Source organism: Hirundo rustica, chromosome 1 (assembly GCF_015227805.2).
Source record: "Hirundo rustica isolate bHirRus1 chromosome 1, bHirRus1.pri.v3, whole genome shotgun sequence".
NCBI lineage: Eukaryota > Metazoa > Chordata > Aves > Passeriformes > Hirundinidae > Hirundo > Hirundo rustica.
The window spans coordinates 16,241,400-16,257,056 of NC_053450.1; the positions used below are offsets into that span (position 1 = coordinate 16,241,400).

The 15,657-nt window shown below is 36.2% G+C and overlaps 1 protein-coding gene across 3 annotated transcripts in view; it reads left to right on the forward strand.

Moving 5' to 3' along the window:
• Positions 1 to 15,657, forward strand: part of CSMD3 (CUB and Sushi multiple domains 3) — a 612,124-nt gene that overhangs the window by 428,819 nt on the left and 167,648 nt on the right. For all 3 annotated transcript variants that reach the window (XM_040070587.2, XM_040070596.2, XM_040070605.2), the window contains 3 exons: positions 3,576 to 3,767; positions 10,178 to 10,316; positions 12,849 to 13,036. In XM_040070587.2, coding sequence (XP_039926521.1) covers positions 3,576 to 3,767; positions 10,178 to 10,316; positions 12,849 to 13,036 — 519 coding nt within the window. The remainder of the gene's footprint in view (positions 1 to 3,575; positions 3,768 to 10,177; positions 10,317 to 12,848; positions 13,037 to 15,657) is intronic.

Here is a 15,657-nt window from a genome sequence, read left to right on the forward strand (position 1 = left end):
GAGCAAAAGATGTTTCAAAACCTTGTATATATATTTGAATTCTCTAGTATGCATACCTAAGGCTATACCTATTTTTACCTTACCACATTTCCAAAGGCTGTGTGAAAAATTGTACTAAGGGCTCCAAGGTAGTAACTTTATAGGTTTACAGTGTGCTTTCACTACGACTTTGTTTTATTATCCTGATTTATTATCCTGTTTTATTATCCTGATGATGATATTGAGGACAATGTCATGCAAGTATGTGAATAAATAAATATGTGAATAAATAAATCACATAGTAGCAATATTATGCTTTTTTTTTCTCTCTTCCTTTAAGAAGCACTTTACAGAGAAGATAGAAGCAAAATTTCCCACAGATTTTAGGCAAATCTAACCTAATAAATGATTATTTATTTATGATAAAGCAAAATATATTCAGTACTTTTAATGACATGCTTCATTCTTTCTCTTTCTTACATCCTGTCCATTCATAAGAAATTAATGCATTTATTTATCAGCCTGTTGAGAAGCTCACCTGGTCTGTCAAACCAGTTCATAAATCCTTCAGTTAGATTTCATACTTTTAATAGAGCCTTGCAAAATTCTGAACAAACTCTGAAAAATATGAGAATTAGACTTCTAGAAATCATCTCCTTAAAAGTCTAAAACCCAGACTATGACATAGTGGGAGCAGAGGAGCTCTCTTTTAGATTCTAGTGTTATAATGCAAAAAACCAATCTTAAAGCAGTGGTTTAATTTTTAAATTAGATCTCTATGTATTTAGTGTGAATTTACAAAGTTTAAAAAGATTAATGGAATAGTTTAAGTTGGAAATTACCTCTGGAGACCTCTAGTCCAATTGCATAGTCACAAAACAGTCAAACAGATAACAACTCCTCTTAAAAAAAAAAAAAAAAAAAAAAAAAAAAATTGACTACACTTGAAGTGAAACAGTATTTTCTATACAGCTGGAGTTTTGCTTGTTGCATCTTCTGATTGCTATGTTTGTGCTCTTGCTGCACACATGCTTCCTAGAAGAGCTTTTGTCTTCTCTAGTCCTTTCCGTAAAGCTGCTCTCTGGTAATTTGTTTCTTGGGATTCATTTGTCCTGGATGCATTTCCTTTTCAGAACCTCATGAAGTTTCTCTCAGGCTTTTTCTCCAGCCTACTGAGACCTCCTCAAATAGCATCCCTGCAGTAGAGCATATACACTGATCATCCAGTGTCTGTAAACTTGCCAAAAGCTAACTTTGTCTCATTGTCCCCATCTTTAATGAATATTGAAGTCAACAACCACCCCTGAGGGACACTGCTGCTAATCAGCTCCTGCCTAGGCTTTGGATCATGGACACTCTTTGAACCTGGCACACCAACCTGTTTTCCATCCATTTCACACTCCGCTTATCCAATCCATGCTTCATCAATTTGGCTAAAAAGCCGAAAGACCAGGAGGTGGGTTGAGCAAGCATGCAAGCATGCAAGATGACTACTATACAGGGCAAATAAGGGTAAGGTTATAAGTTTGGCACACACATCTCATATTATAAAATTAATTTGCATAAATATAACTGACTGATTAAAAAACCCAAACAGGTTGTATCAGAAATTCCTGTGTGGCACCGTAATGTCTTTTTCAGCCATGTCCAATTTTTTTGCAGAATGATGTGATCTAGTAATAGCAATATGATGTACAGACAATAAAAAGTTTAATAACAACATCTTTCTCTCTTTGACCCTTCAAGATTGATTGCAAACTCTGAGAAAGAATCAGCCCCCATTCTTCTGGAATTGCACATTTCAGATAAAACAGGGAAGAGTTTTTCTTGTTTATGGCAAAATTCAAGGCAGACAACATTAAAGTGGGCAGAACAGTTTCTCTTCAATATGGACTGCTCTGACTGGCCAACACCAATCAAAAGTTACAGTGCATCCTGTGCTCTTGGCAGGGAGGGTTACACACTAATACATGACTGGGTTTACTACTTGCTCAGTCTAAATTTACCATAAGGATTTTTTCTTTTAGTTCTGACATGCATTAAGAACCTTTTTAACCTTTCCATATTTGATGAAATTTTATTCAAGTGTAATCTAGCTATTATCTTACTCTCTTGCATGCAACATTTGCAAGATCTGCAAGTACAGTGCAGTAAATTTAATAATCTCATATTTTAGTAATATTTTTCTCTAAATTGAAACCCAGCAGCATATTTAAAGATACAAACAGGAATCATGGAGTCTAAATCAGAAGTTTAAAAAAATTGTATGACAATATGTAAAAATAATTACCTTTCATTTATTATTAAACATTTAAAAGATTTTTTTTTTTTTTTTGAGGGCTAAGAAGGAATTTTTTTCCCTCACTTCTGTTCATATTTGATTTTTTGGTGAGAATTTATTTGTGGGGATATTTTTCCCTATAGTCAGTACTTCCTATGTATAAAAACAACCCCATAAAAATCCCAATAACTATACAGAGCCAATTATATATTTTATTAAATACATCTTGGAAAGGAAGGTACTTGGAGGGTTGCGTTTTTTTAGAGAAATAAACTGTTTAGATCAAAATTTGCTCTTCAAAAACATTGTAAATACAAAACTCAGACACATTTTGGATGAATAGATTTCTGTCTGCTGGTATTACCTTCCCAGAAAGAGTACATCTGAATTAAATCTCAGTACTGCCAGTTTGTGTTTGTGTTACACAGATTGCTGAGCTCAGTGGGACTAGTTCCACAGGCAAGTCTGACATTTGGTATTTATTTGTAATACATATAACATGTTTCAGTTCTATAATGTTAGTAGGAAATAATGTTTACTTAAATAAATATTCATGCACTTTCTTTTTGCTTAAGTCTACATATTTTGGCGTGTAATATATTTGCTATGTAGATCATGAGGAAAATATCTTTAAATTTTTTATACTTTTTTGTAGTCATTATGATTGTATTTTATCTTAATAATAATCCATACTTATGCCTTATATGTAGCTGTACATTCTCTTAGACTACATCCATGTGTATGTTTTGTAGTGATTTCTTTATTATTACTACAAAACTCTAGTATTATAGATAGGTCATGTGCAAGAGTATAAATATGAGTGACCAATGAAATTGATCACTTCCAAGATCATGGCTAAATGTTACACCATAGATATATTTATGAGCTATAGAATTGTGGAGAATTGGAAGTTGTGTGTAAGCGTGCCTTAATCGGAAAACTGGAAGACTTTAATCTGCTCTTAATTTCATTTATATTAATAATTGCTCTAAGTTAAAAGTGCTGAATGTCCAGGGTAAGAGAAAATCTCCTCCTTTCCTTTTTATATACTGCAGTGCTTCACAGAATTTAAAAAAAAAAAAAAAAAAAAAAAAAAAAGAAAAAGGTACTTTTTAGGTACTTTTAACAACTAAAGAAGGTAGGAAAAATTATTGGTATAAAAGCAGCAGATTGTTGGATGCTTTCTCAACATTTTTGAACTAATTAAGAAAATTTTGAATTGCCAGTGCTTCCTGATTAGAAAAATGTAGCAAAATGGAAAAAGAATTGATTGAAAAGTTTGGTTTTTTGGGTTTTTTTTCCACTTTGCTGCTAGGTTCTGTAGCCACTGCCTGTCGTGATCCTGGTGTCCCCATGAACGGAACTAGAAATGGTGATGGAAGAGAACCTGGAGACACTGTAATTTTCCAGTGCGACCCTGGCTATGAACTTCAAGGAGATGAGAGAATAACCTGCATTCAGGTAGAAAACCGGTACTTCTGGCAGCCAAACCCACCAGTCTGTATAGGTATGCCGAAAAAAATTAACTAATGCTTTCCTAAAAATAGAAATCTTTATTTAATGAATTACACTGTTCTAGGAACATGTTTAAAGAAAATATATTTACTGCACATCTTAAAAATTATGTTACATCAACTTCTGATAATCATAAACCAAACCTTTCCTCTGTAGTTGTTGGTATAATAGTTCTCATCCTCTCCCTCTCAAGGCCATCTCATTTATAATTTGATCTGGGACAGAGAAAGCGAGTAAGTCAGTGTCAATGACTATTATCCTTGGTAGTCTATTCTTGGACAAACATTGAGGGGAGGAACTTGCCACAGATAACTGCAAGGAGCACTGTATAGCTTTCAAACATTCTCTTTCCTTTGATAAACTTAACTTGACCTTAGCTGTTACAAATAAATTCTGCATTCTATTTTCATATCCTCTGCATGCACACCATCTACTCTGTTCAAGCATATCTGCAGACAGGGTGTTTGCAAACACAACAGTGCTGACTTGGTGTCGGCTATTCTACTTAATGTGTTAAACTATTATTTTCTCTTTTCTTACTCTCCTTACTATGCCATCCTGTATAGTGTGAGTTTACGGGCTTGAAGACAAAAACTGTCTAGACTATTTTCTGCATGACTGCAGTAAAGAAATATTTTATTACTCATCTCTTATAATTCTTATATACAAAAACATGCATTTCGTAGTAATTTTAACTGAACATCTGTAGATATCCAAGTGAAAAAGTGAAACGAATTCTGGGACTCTGGGCCCTAAAGTTAAAATACTCTTCTATCATGCTGGCCTTGTTTGACATTGCTCTTTTTAAAATATATGTCCTAACTGAAAAATAATTGTCCTATTATAGAGCAGTGCTAGCAGTTTTAGTCACTGTCAATAGTGAGTCAATGATATTACAACATAGATTAAATGTAGGTGTACGTGCTCAACTGACATTCTGTCCATAGCACATATTAAATATGCATACACTTGTTTTGTATCTGTACACACATCCATTTATCTAATACTGGTAAGTTCCACACCTCATGCAAAGCACAGAGAAGCAAAGAATGTTTATTATGATGATTTATTTGTCCAAATATCAAGCATGAAGTTATCCTCTATTGATTTCCTATAATAATACATTCTTGGGGAATATGAACTGCTAATAGACTAGAGTGTGCAAACCTTGCCTTAGAGCTAAGTGATTTCAAAATTGTGTGTTGTAGCCCAGTACACCCTGAAGTTCACTGATTTTTTTTCTCATAACTTGTAATATATTCATTAATGTTGCTTCCATCCCGGTAAATCCAAACTGTACAATACTTACCCTACACACAACTACAACATCATCATTGTTTATCAGATTTAGAAAAAAATAAATATAATTTTAATTAAAAGATAAGAGGCAGGATTATTCTTATACAGTTGAACCATATTCTAGATGTATTTTATCAGCTCTTTACATGCCAAAGTGTCTTTTCGAACCTTCTAATTATTGATGTTCAAAACTAGTTAAATGTACTTTTTAATTGTTCTTACCTGTGGGAGTGCCTTGTTTTTTTTAATTCCCTTAGTCTTGCCTCACAAAATTTTAAGAACATCTTCATTTTGAAGGTAATAGCAATGGGAAAATAACAAAGACTTAAATAATGATTCATGTATTTGAATGAAAGATAGTAATTAGAAATTCTTCTATACGTGAGATATTCTGAGAAACTGTAAATTTGAGAGCATGTTTCTGCCAAAAGATAGTCCTTTGGCTTACGTCTGTGCTGCACAAAATAGCTATGTGTTTTCCAATCCAAAGATCTTCTGATAATAATAATTTATCTCCTAGATAAATTAAATAGATTTTAAATAACAAAACATCCCAACCTGTACTTCCTCACATAGAAAAAAATGAATGCTGAGATCAGCACAGACAGTAAGGCTCAGTGCTTGCTTACAACTGCGTCTACACAGAGGTTTATAAAGAAAGGCTCACATAACCTACATCCAGTTTTTACTGCGTTACACATAAAAAATATATTTTTTTCATAGTGTTTTGACATTTGCCTATCTTTCTACATGGGCTATTATATTTATTCAGTCTTACCTCTTATGGCGAATACGGTAAAAGGTGTTCTTTAAACTTTGTTTTCAGAGCTGGTCTGTCCTCAGTTAAAAGTAAGGTTGTGCAAAAAATAACTTTCTACACATTAAATTAATAAAATTATGGAATCTGAAATACATAAGAATTTAATTAAAACACAGAGAAAGAAAGTCTATAAATAAGTTTAAAGAAGATAGTAAACTGGAAAAGGAAACAATAACATTTTTCATTAGATCATGTTAACATTCTCAACTTACTATCTTATGAACTGAAAATGAATCTGAAACCATCTACCTGAAGAAATTTTTATCTGGGAGATATCTTGCAAAGTTGAAGATTATGTGGGTTTTTTTTGGTTTTTGGGGTTTTTTTACTGCCTTTAATGGCATACCTTGAAATTAAATATACTGTGTCTGTCTGTCTAATTTAGTGTGCTTTCCATTTATTTCCTTTTTGATATCAATAGGCCTTGGGAAGGATTAAAAGGAAACACTGTTTACAGCAAAGGTAACTGCTGATGTCTGTAAAGAAAAATAATAAAGAAGATACTCATATGAAAATGAACTAACTCATATCAATGAACTAACAGGGAACTAAACTAAATCAAGACCTCAGGAAAGAATCATGGATGCAGACACTGGCAGAATTTAGCCTGGAACAAAGACATAGCATTTAAATTCCTTGTATCATTTGCCAGTTCAGACTACTTTAAAAATATCATCAGACTCATACAGTTAAGTGATCATTTCAGTGAAGCCTGGTTAGAGTGAATAACGTAAATATCCTCTTTGGTATTTTTCACATTTTCATTCCTAGGATATGCAGAGACTGCAATCATTAAAGTACCTGAAAAAGAGGAATGTACAGGGTTGTACTGAAGAACATTAGTTCCAGATGATGAGCAGCCTCTACATTCCATACAACCTCACCTTTTTTACATGAACTTTTATTTCAACAAGGTTATAAAAAGTTACAGTGAGCTCTTCTACAATCAATAGATGTGTATTGTTTTGTAATAATTTAATTTTACTAATTTTGAAATTGTGACAAACAAACATTCAATGGCAGGTGCTTTTAATTAGAAACAATATTAATTTTAGTTTTTTGAAGATAGAAAAATTGCAATTATAATTTGTACTGTAAAACTAAGCAGATGTTTCACACTAAATGAAATTTCTCCTGTATATTCCCTTGTAGCTAATGAAACTTTATCTATCAACTGAAAACATCTGGGAAAACGTTCTTGTGATAAAAATTGTATTTGGTGTTTGTCAAAAAATGCAGAAAAAAAATTGTACTTGGTCTGGAATATAAATTTTATGTATTTGCTAGTACTATTAATATGTGACATTATTGTTTTCCTAAAGCCAGGCCTTGTTTCCACTTCTAACTGTTTTTACACAAAATGATGATTTTATTATTAATTACCAATTTTAATACCAAAATATAAATGAAGATTCTAATTTTTTTGGTGGTTGTTTTGTTTTTAGTTAGTTTTGCTATCCGTCATTCCCTTTCAATATAAATAGATATATAAAATGTAGAAAAACTATACTCATCTGTACTGTGACTGTGGATATGTTAATCTACTTAAATATTCTACTTGCTTTACTTGAATTCATAAATGACCTTTGATTTAATTAATAGAATCATAGATTCTCAGAGTGGTTTGGGTTAGACCATCTAATTCCCGCCCTCCTGCTATGTCAGGGACACCTTCTATTAGACCAAATTACTCAAAGCCTCATCCAGAATGACCTTGGACAGTTCCCGGGATAGGCATCCAAAAATTGCATGGACAACCTGCTCCAAGTCTCATCACATTCCCAGTAAAGAATTTCTTCCTAAAACCTGATTTAAACCTATCTTTAAGTTTAAAACACTTCCGCCTTGTCCTTTTACTGGATGACCTTTTGAAAAATCCCCCTCTGGCTCTCTCATTGGCCCTCTTTAGGCACTGAAAGGCACCATAACTTCTGGAGCCTTCTCTTCTCCCAACTCTCTCAGACTGTTTTCATAGGAGACATGTTCCATCACACTGATCATTCCTCCTCTGGACTCTCTCCAAAGGGTCAGTTTCCTTCTTGTGCTAGATGCCCCAGAGCTGGATGCATGATATCTCATGATATTAGGAAATTTTCTGTATATTTCTCTGTGTGTTGAATTATACCTGCATATATCATCTTCATCTGTACAAATTATCTTGAGTGCAATCACACAGCACATACAGAACAACCAGAGGATCAGGCCCAGACAACATTGGTTTATGAAAGTCAGGTTCTACATGGCCAACTTGATCTCCTATATGACAAGGACACCTGCTCAGGGGGTGTTAACGATCCAGAGTTTAGTAAAGTGTTTGGCACTGTTTCCCACATCATTCTCATGAAGAAACTGACCGTTCATGGGCTGAACAGGTGAACTCCTCACAGGGTAGCTACTGGCTGGGCCCAGAGAGTCAGGGTTAATGGAGCTACATCCCGTTGGTGGCCAGTCCCTAGTGGTGTTCCCCGGGGCTCAGTATTCAGGCCAGTCCTGTTTAATGTCTTTATTGACGATCTGTATGAAGTGATCGAGCACACTTTCAATTTTCAGCTCTCACTAAGTTGTGCTGGAGTATTGATATATTGGTGGTAGGAAGGCTCTGCAGAGGGATCTGGAAAGGCTGGATTGATTGGCCACGGCCACTGCTACAAGGTTCAGTAAGGTGAAGTGATGAGTCCTGCTCTACACAATATGGCACTCCAGGCTTGAGGGACAAATGGCTGGAAAGCTGCCCAGTGGAAAAGGACCTAGGGGCATTAGTTGACAGGCAGCCAAACATGATCCAGTGTGTGCCCAGAGGCCAAGAAATCCAATGGCACCCTGGCTTGTATCAGCAAAGTGTGTCCAGAATGACCAGGATAGTGATCATCCCCCTGTACTCAGCGCTGGTGAAGCCACAATTCGAATCCTCTGTTAAGTTTTGGGCCCCTCCCCATACGAAAGACATTGAGGTAATAGAGTGAGTCCAGAGAAGGGCAACAAAGCTGGTGAAGGATCGAAATAACAGCATTATGAAGATCACCTGAGGAAGCTGACATTGTATAGCCTAGAGGAAAGGAGGCTCAGGGAAGACATTCTTGCTTTCTACCTAAAAGGAGGTTGTATTGAGGGTGGTGTTCATTGCTTCACCCAAGTAACAAATGACAGAGTGAGAGGAAATGGCCTCATGTTGCACCATGGGAGGCTTAGATTGGATATAAGGACAGATTTCTTCACCACCACTAGGGTTACAAAGCATTGGAACATGCTGACAGGGAAGTGGCTTAGTCCCTGTCCCTGGAGGTATTTAAAACACATCTAAATGTGACAGTTAGAGACATGGTTTGGTGGTTGACTTGGGAGTGTTAAGTTAATGGTTGGACTCAATGAAATGGTTGGACTCAATGACCTTTATGATTCTGTAAGATATTTAAATAACCTCAAAGCTCACAGAATCTCTGTTACAGAAGACCTGAGTAATCAATTACTTTCCTAGGCCCAGATGATCACTTAGCAGAATTAAAACTTCCAAAATTATAAGTATTTATAAATCGTATCTGGAATCTTTTGAATAACATTATGAGAAGTTTTTTTCAAAAAATATCTTTAGAAAACCCAATTATTCTCTTCTTACTGCATGAAGTCTCAGATAAGGAGTCCTGAAGAACAAAATATCATTATACCTTCCTTCTTTTTCACTTTATTTTTCTGGACTGAAACCCCACAACATTTGGAAACCTCAAAATCTCATAGAAAAATGTAGTTATTTTCTTCTGATTGTGCTTAAAGTTATTGTATTATCTCTGACTTTAAAAACTGCAATTACCTGAATATTTTAAAATTTAATTATATTTTATATGCATCTTGATATGAACTAATAATCACAGTTACCTGGTGAAAAGGCAGATAATTGCATTATCAATGTATCATGTTTCATAGCCTAAGGAGGTTTTTTTTTACAATGCCTTTAACAAGAAGTAGAAAGAGGAAAGCTTATCCAGTCAAGTCTTTTTATGTGTATAGCCAGAACATTTTCTAAGTTTACAGTATATTCAGAAAAACCTTGAAATAATGTTATGTAAGTAAAAGGACACAGATTTCAAAACCAAGTGTTTCACATAGTAATATTAGCATTTGTCTAAAGCAAAATGTGAATATATTTTTGTTTGTTTCTATTACAGCTTTGTAAATACCTCACTTGTTTAACTTTTGGAGAACATGAAATGTCAGTGAACAGATTGCTGCTACTTGCTTCTTTGTCTCTTACCTTCAGTCCTCAAGTTCAAATCTATTTTTATTCACAGCTCCCTGTGGAGGAAACCTGACTGGCTCATCAGGTTTTATACTTTCACCAAACTTCCCTCATCCTTATCCCCACAGCAGAGATTGTGACTGGACTATCAATGTAAATAGTGATTATGTTATATCGTTAGCATTTATCAGGTAAGCTACTACTTATAATTTTTAAAATCTTGTTTATAACTTTATTATTGGTTTTATTGTTATAACTTTATTATTGTTTAGAACTCTGTAGGGTAATATATATATACTTAATATGACTATCAAAGGGATTAGTAATCATTATCTTTGTTAAAAGTTACAATAAATACATGAGAGTCATCAATACACATACAGGTGGATCTTGGAATCTCATTTGTGGTAATTCTTTAGAGAGACCCAGATGGCCGTTGATGGCAAAAGGCAAGAGCCTGCTCTTTGTCCGGGGGGGTGAAATTATAGCTTTCTTTGGTCCAGAGCTATTTTAGCTCCTTTCCTGTCCCCGCCAGTGCCAGAGAGAGTCCAGCCCTTCCCGTCCCAGAGCTTTTTCCCAGGGAGCAGGGGCCAGAGGCAGGGACAAGCCACTGCCCAATCAGGGATAAGGTGGGAATGGAACAGAGTTGGGTTACATTCCAGCGTGGGGGGATGGGCGTGGCCCAGCAGGGACAAACCATGTGATACAGTTTCCAAGGGGAACAGGGAAGAAAACATTATAAAATCCAATATAAAAATGAAACACAATATAAACCAAATTAAGACACTGTAACACTCATTGCTGTTTCCTTAAAAGCATTCTGTTTACATTGACTAATGTTGAGGTAGATGGTGCTCAATTTAACTAAGATTCAGTTCCTGAGAAGGCAACATAGAAAAACTCACTGAAATGTCTGCAAACCAGGATAGTCTTTAATGATGAAAACTATTGGTAATCTATTTGTATGTGCTACCTGCTATTTAGGCAAAATTTCAAAAGTAGTCTTTAGATTTAGTTTTATTAGTCCATGTAATTTCAGGATACTCAAGACACTTCCTGATGTTCTGGCTATTAAATTGAATTGTTCTAGAATTTTCTTTTATCACAATACAAGATTAAATTTAGCTTAATAGAATTCACAAAGGAACTTTTGTTGCCTGCACTGAATGTAACACATGATGTAAATTAATATATCTGTTATGTGTGAAGACTATGCATCCCAACTAGGAAATATGTCACAGAAAAGGTAAAAATTGTACTCGTGATGTCCCACCATATTTAAGTTCTTATGCTGGGTGTTCTATGATAGTGTCTATATTGTTCTGACCAGTGCTAATGTGATGACATCTTTAGAGAGGTAGGTCATATAGCTGTCCTTGGTGGTTAGTAACATAGTATGTGCCTTCATGAATTCATCATGAGGAAATTTATCATATAATTACATTTACATAATTAGCAGTATAATTATTTTGTTGGTGATTTCTGAATGTTGTAAGTTGGTAAAGAAATTTTCTATTGTGTACTAACACTTCTTTTGTTGATTTAGTTTAATATCATGAGCTCAATACATTTAAGAATACTCTGCTTTTTATATTCTACATTTAGATATGAGATCCTCCATCTTAGGGAAAAAAAAAAAAAAAAAAAATTTGCAGTGTGACTCCAGATACTATAAACAGTTTAAAGATCCCAAATACTGCCAATTTAAAAAAATCTCAAAATATGGTCAGTTAATATGAATCTTTGATAGAAAGTCAGAAGCTTAGTCTGGGTCAAAGTAGATTGCATCTTTACAGAGAAGTGCCCCATTTATGATACACAGACTGATCTAGAGGGAAAAACATTGACTACTCCAATAAGTGAAATAGTCTTTTGAGTGGAACTTACTCCAGATAATCCTTTTAAACTCAGTATTAACTGTGGCACTTTAATAATCAAAGGTGCTGATTTTTTATTTTTGCATTTCTTTTATAAGGAAATATTTTTTAAATATGCCTGAAGACCCAGTAGAACTCCTTTTTTAACTTTTAGATTATTTTAAAATATTTCAGTCAGGGGCTACTGTCAAGTAGAGACATAATAGTTTGGATTTTCATTATTTTACAAGCTCCCTTTTTAGAAAACTTTCTTTTTGTATGGGGGCAGGCAATCTTACTAGTAAAATTGGTTAACTCCCTGCCCTTAACTAAAATTAAGTTTGAATTTAACTAAGTTAACAAACTAGTTCAAAAGAAAATGCTAGGTTTCAATACTTCATCTTTTTATTTAAACAGATCATAGGCAAAATTCTTCTTGCTCTCAGAGAAATGTGGAGATCATCCTCTGGCTGTATGAAAGTGTTTAGTCTGGCTGGAAGCTGAGTGCACTATATAATAAAATTTTCTGCCAAGGCTTCCAATAGATCTAGGTTGTTTGTTTTTCTAAACCTTTAGAAATATGTTATTAATATTTTTTTTCTCTATTTAATTTTTTTTTTCTTTTTCTTTTTCTTTTTTTTTTTTTCTAACAGGAAATTATTATTTCTAAGGTATGAATCGAAAGATAAAGTATTTCTGTGTTTGCTAGTAAAACTCTTCTACAAATCTTTTTTTTTCTGACAGTGGATGGATTTTTAAAATTTCTTTTATTAAGACAGTGAGAGTAAATTTTAAATTTAAGCTAATAAGAATGAAAATGTTATGCAAAGTGTATTCCATCTGACACCTGACTTTTTTGTTCTCTAGTTTCAGTATAGAGCCAAATTATGATTTTCTTTATATCTATGATGGGCCAGACAGTAATAGCCCACTGATTGGGAGCTTTCAAGATAGCAAACTGCCAGAGAGGATAGAGAGCAGTTCAAATACCATGCATCTGGCTTTTCGGAGTGATGGATCTGTTAGTTTTACTGGATTCCACCTGGAGTACAAAGGTAAATAAAATCATTTTTCTTATATATATATGAAGTTCAATGCATGAGTGAAAATTTTGGTTTAATTTCTCATAATTTTTTGCCTGAGAATATGATTACGTGAATAATCTATTCATACAAGAATAATGTTATAAGATTGCTAACTTAAAGTTTCTAGTATGATTTTGTTTACCTATGTAGTGGTTTCAAATTTGCCTATTTCTGTTTCCCAAAATTAGTGTAGTGGTTTGAGTGCTTACTAGAATTATTTACTCTTTTTCTGCTGTGAGACAGGATTAGGAGAAAAGCAAAGCAGGCTCAAAACTTCAAAGGGTATAAAGATAGGTTTATTAACAAGACTAGAAGAGAGAAAAAATTAAGAAGAATCAGAATAAAACCTTCAAAACACTTCCCCTCTTCCCCACAAACTCCTTTCTTTATCACAAACAACATACAGAGACAAAACTTGGAACTCTAGGTCAGTTTACCACCTATAAAATAGTCTTTTGTAGATTGTTTTAGAGAGAGAAGTCTCTTTTGGTCTGATATGGAAACTTCCCAACAAGAAAGAACAGTTCTCTTGTGGCTTTTAATTCTCACAAAAGCAGCTGCCCGGGAATCTGCAGTTGTGAAGTCCCTCCCATATCACGTAGCCTTCCCACAGCTGCATTATGGGCCATGATACTCATGGGGTACCATTTTAAAGATGAACGGTTCAAAAGCAAATGTTTTCTTCACCCCTAGGAACAGAGATCTTTTCTCTTTCTGGAGGCAGATCTTCATCTCATCTCTCTCTGCTCAAGCTTCTCATAAAATGATAGCTACTTCAATATTTACTTAGTTCACCACAAATAACTTTGCTCAGATCTACAGTCTGAATACTCTAATCTCTCCAATGTGTATTCTCCATGATTTAAAGGGATATTCTAGTATATCACAGTCCATTACCATGGCTTACAAAAGAATTTCAGCCTAAACCCAAGGCATCTTCTCATTCTCTTCCATCTAGGTCTCAACTCTTCCTTCCCTGACTTTGATGTCTTCATATTGCCTCTCTACATGTCTCCATTCTGTTCCTTTTCTCCTACTTAGGAAGATTACTGTTTTGCAAGTTTCATCTGTGCAGAGAAAGAGTTAACATTCTCCCAAGTCTGCAGAGGGCATGATGGTTCTATCTTGGGCAGTGGCCGAAGGTGGTAAATTCAGGCCGTGCCGTGACAGGGCTGGACCAGAATATCTTGTGTGGCTGGGCCCCTCCCTCGGCAAGGGATCTTGGTAGCGGTGCCTGGAGTGTGCTGGGGAGGGAGGGCCAGGATCTCACAGCAGCCTGCCCGCGGCTGGCGCTTCCCCCCTTCCTCTGCTCGGCAGCTGCTGAGGATGGGGGCCTGGTCCAGCCCTGCCAGGCCTCCCGGGGCCATGATGAGGGTGCAGCTTTAGCAGTAAGATGTCAACAGCCGCTCAGGTCCAATCCTATGAAGCCTCCTTATACTTTCCTACAGTCATTGGATTGTACAGATGTCAAGGAAGTTGTCTCCACAGTATGAGCTAGTCCTGCAAAGTTAAAAGTTTGTCTCAACCACATTGATGGTGAGCCCAGCTGTAAGAAATGTTTTAGTCCACTTAAAAATATTTCTTATTTTCAACTAAATTGGAAAATAATAAATGCAGATGGAAATGCTACAGGAAGTGATTAAGGATCACAGAACTTCTGAAGAACAAGAAAAGAAATTATTTTTAAAGAAGCCAGTCTTTTTCTTCTGTGCTGTTGAATGAAGTCCTGTGTTATGGAATCAAAGGATATCTCCTTTCTACCAGTCCAAATGTGAAGGGAGAAAATCTCTTCGAATTCTTGATCTAGGTTTAAATCTGCAATTGTGAAGCTCCTCCCATATCACGTAGCCTTCCCACAGCTGCATTGTGGGCCATGATACTCACAGGGTACCATGAGTAGTACCATATTCAAGATGTGAACTGCTGTACTTTGTGAAAGGACCAATCTGATTTTTTTTATTTATGTCTCAACATGTGTTATGAGGCAAAACATGAGGTGATAAGTTACTCTGGGGCCTATACGCATGCTGTCCCCGGGGAAGCTTTGCCTGGCAGCCGAGCAGGGCAGAGGAAGCTTCCAGGATCAGACTGGAAGTGACCCCTCTTGAGCGGACTGATCCCTGGATGGCTGGGAAAAAATGCCCAGGAAATCAGTTTATCGGAGGAGCCTTAGCACATAAACGCAGTTAACTGCAACACACGTGGGGGCTGCCTTTTCTGGGTCTCTTGGAAGGAGCGGGGCTCACCTGAAGGGTCATCTTGGCCCCCCTCCCCCGCCTTTTCCTCCCTGCGGTCCTGCTTCTTCCCTGGCTGTCTGCCCTGTCCACCCCTGTCCTCCCCGGGGCAGCTCCACCCCACGGCACCCCAGTGCTCCTCTGTTTCTCCGACGGAGCAGCCGCATTCACCCTGTCCTGAGAGCCGAGCTGCCGCAGGAGCGCGCCCATGGCAGCGGCAGCCTGTCCTTCACCGATGGGAGAGACTCGCAGCCCGCTGCCGTTCACACACGGCACGGCCCGTCCCGGGAGCGCGCCCATGGCAGCGGCAGCCTGTCCTTCACCGATGGGAGAGACTCGCAGCCGGCTGCCGTTCAC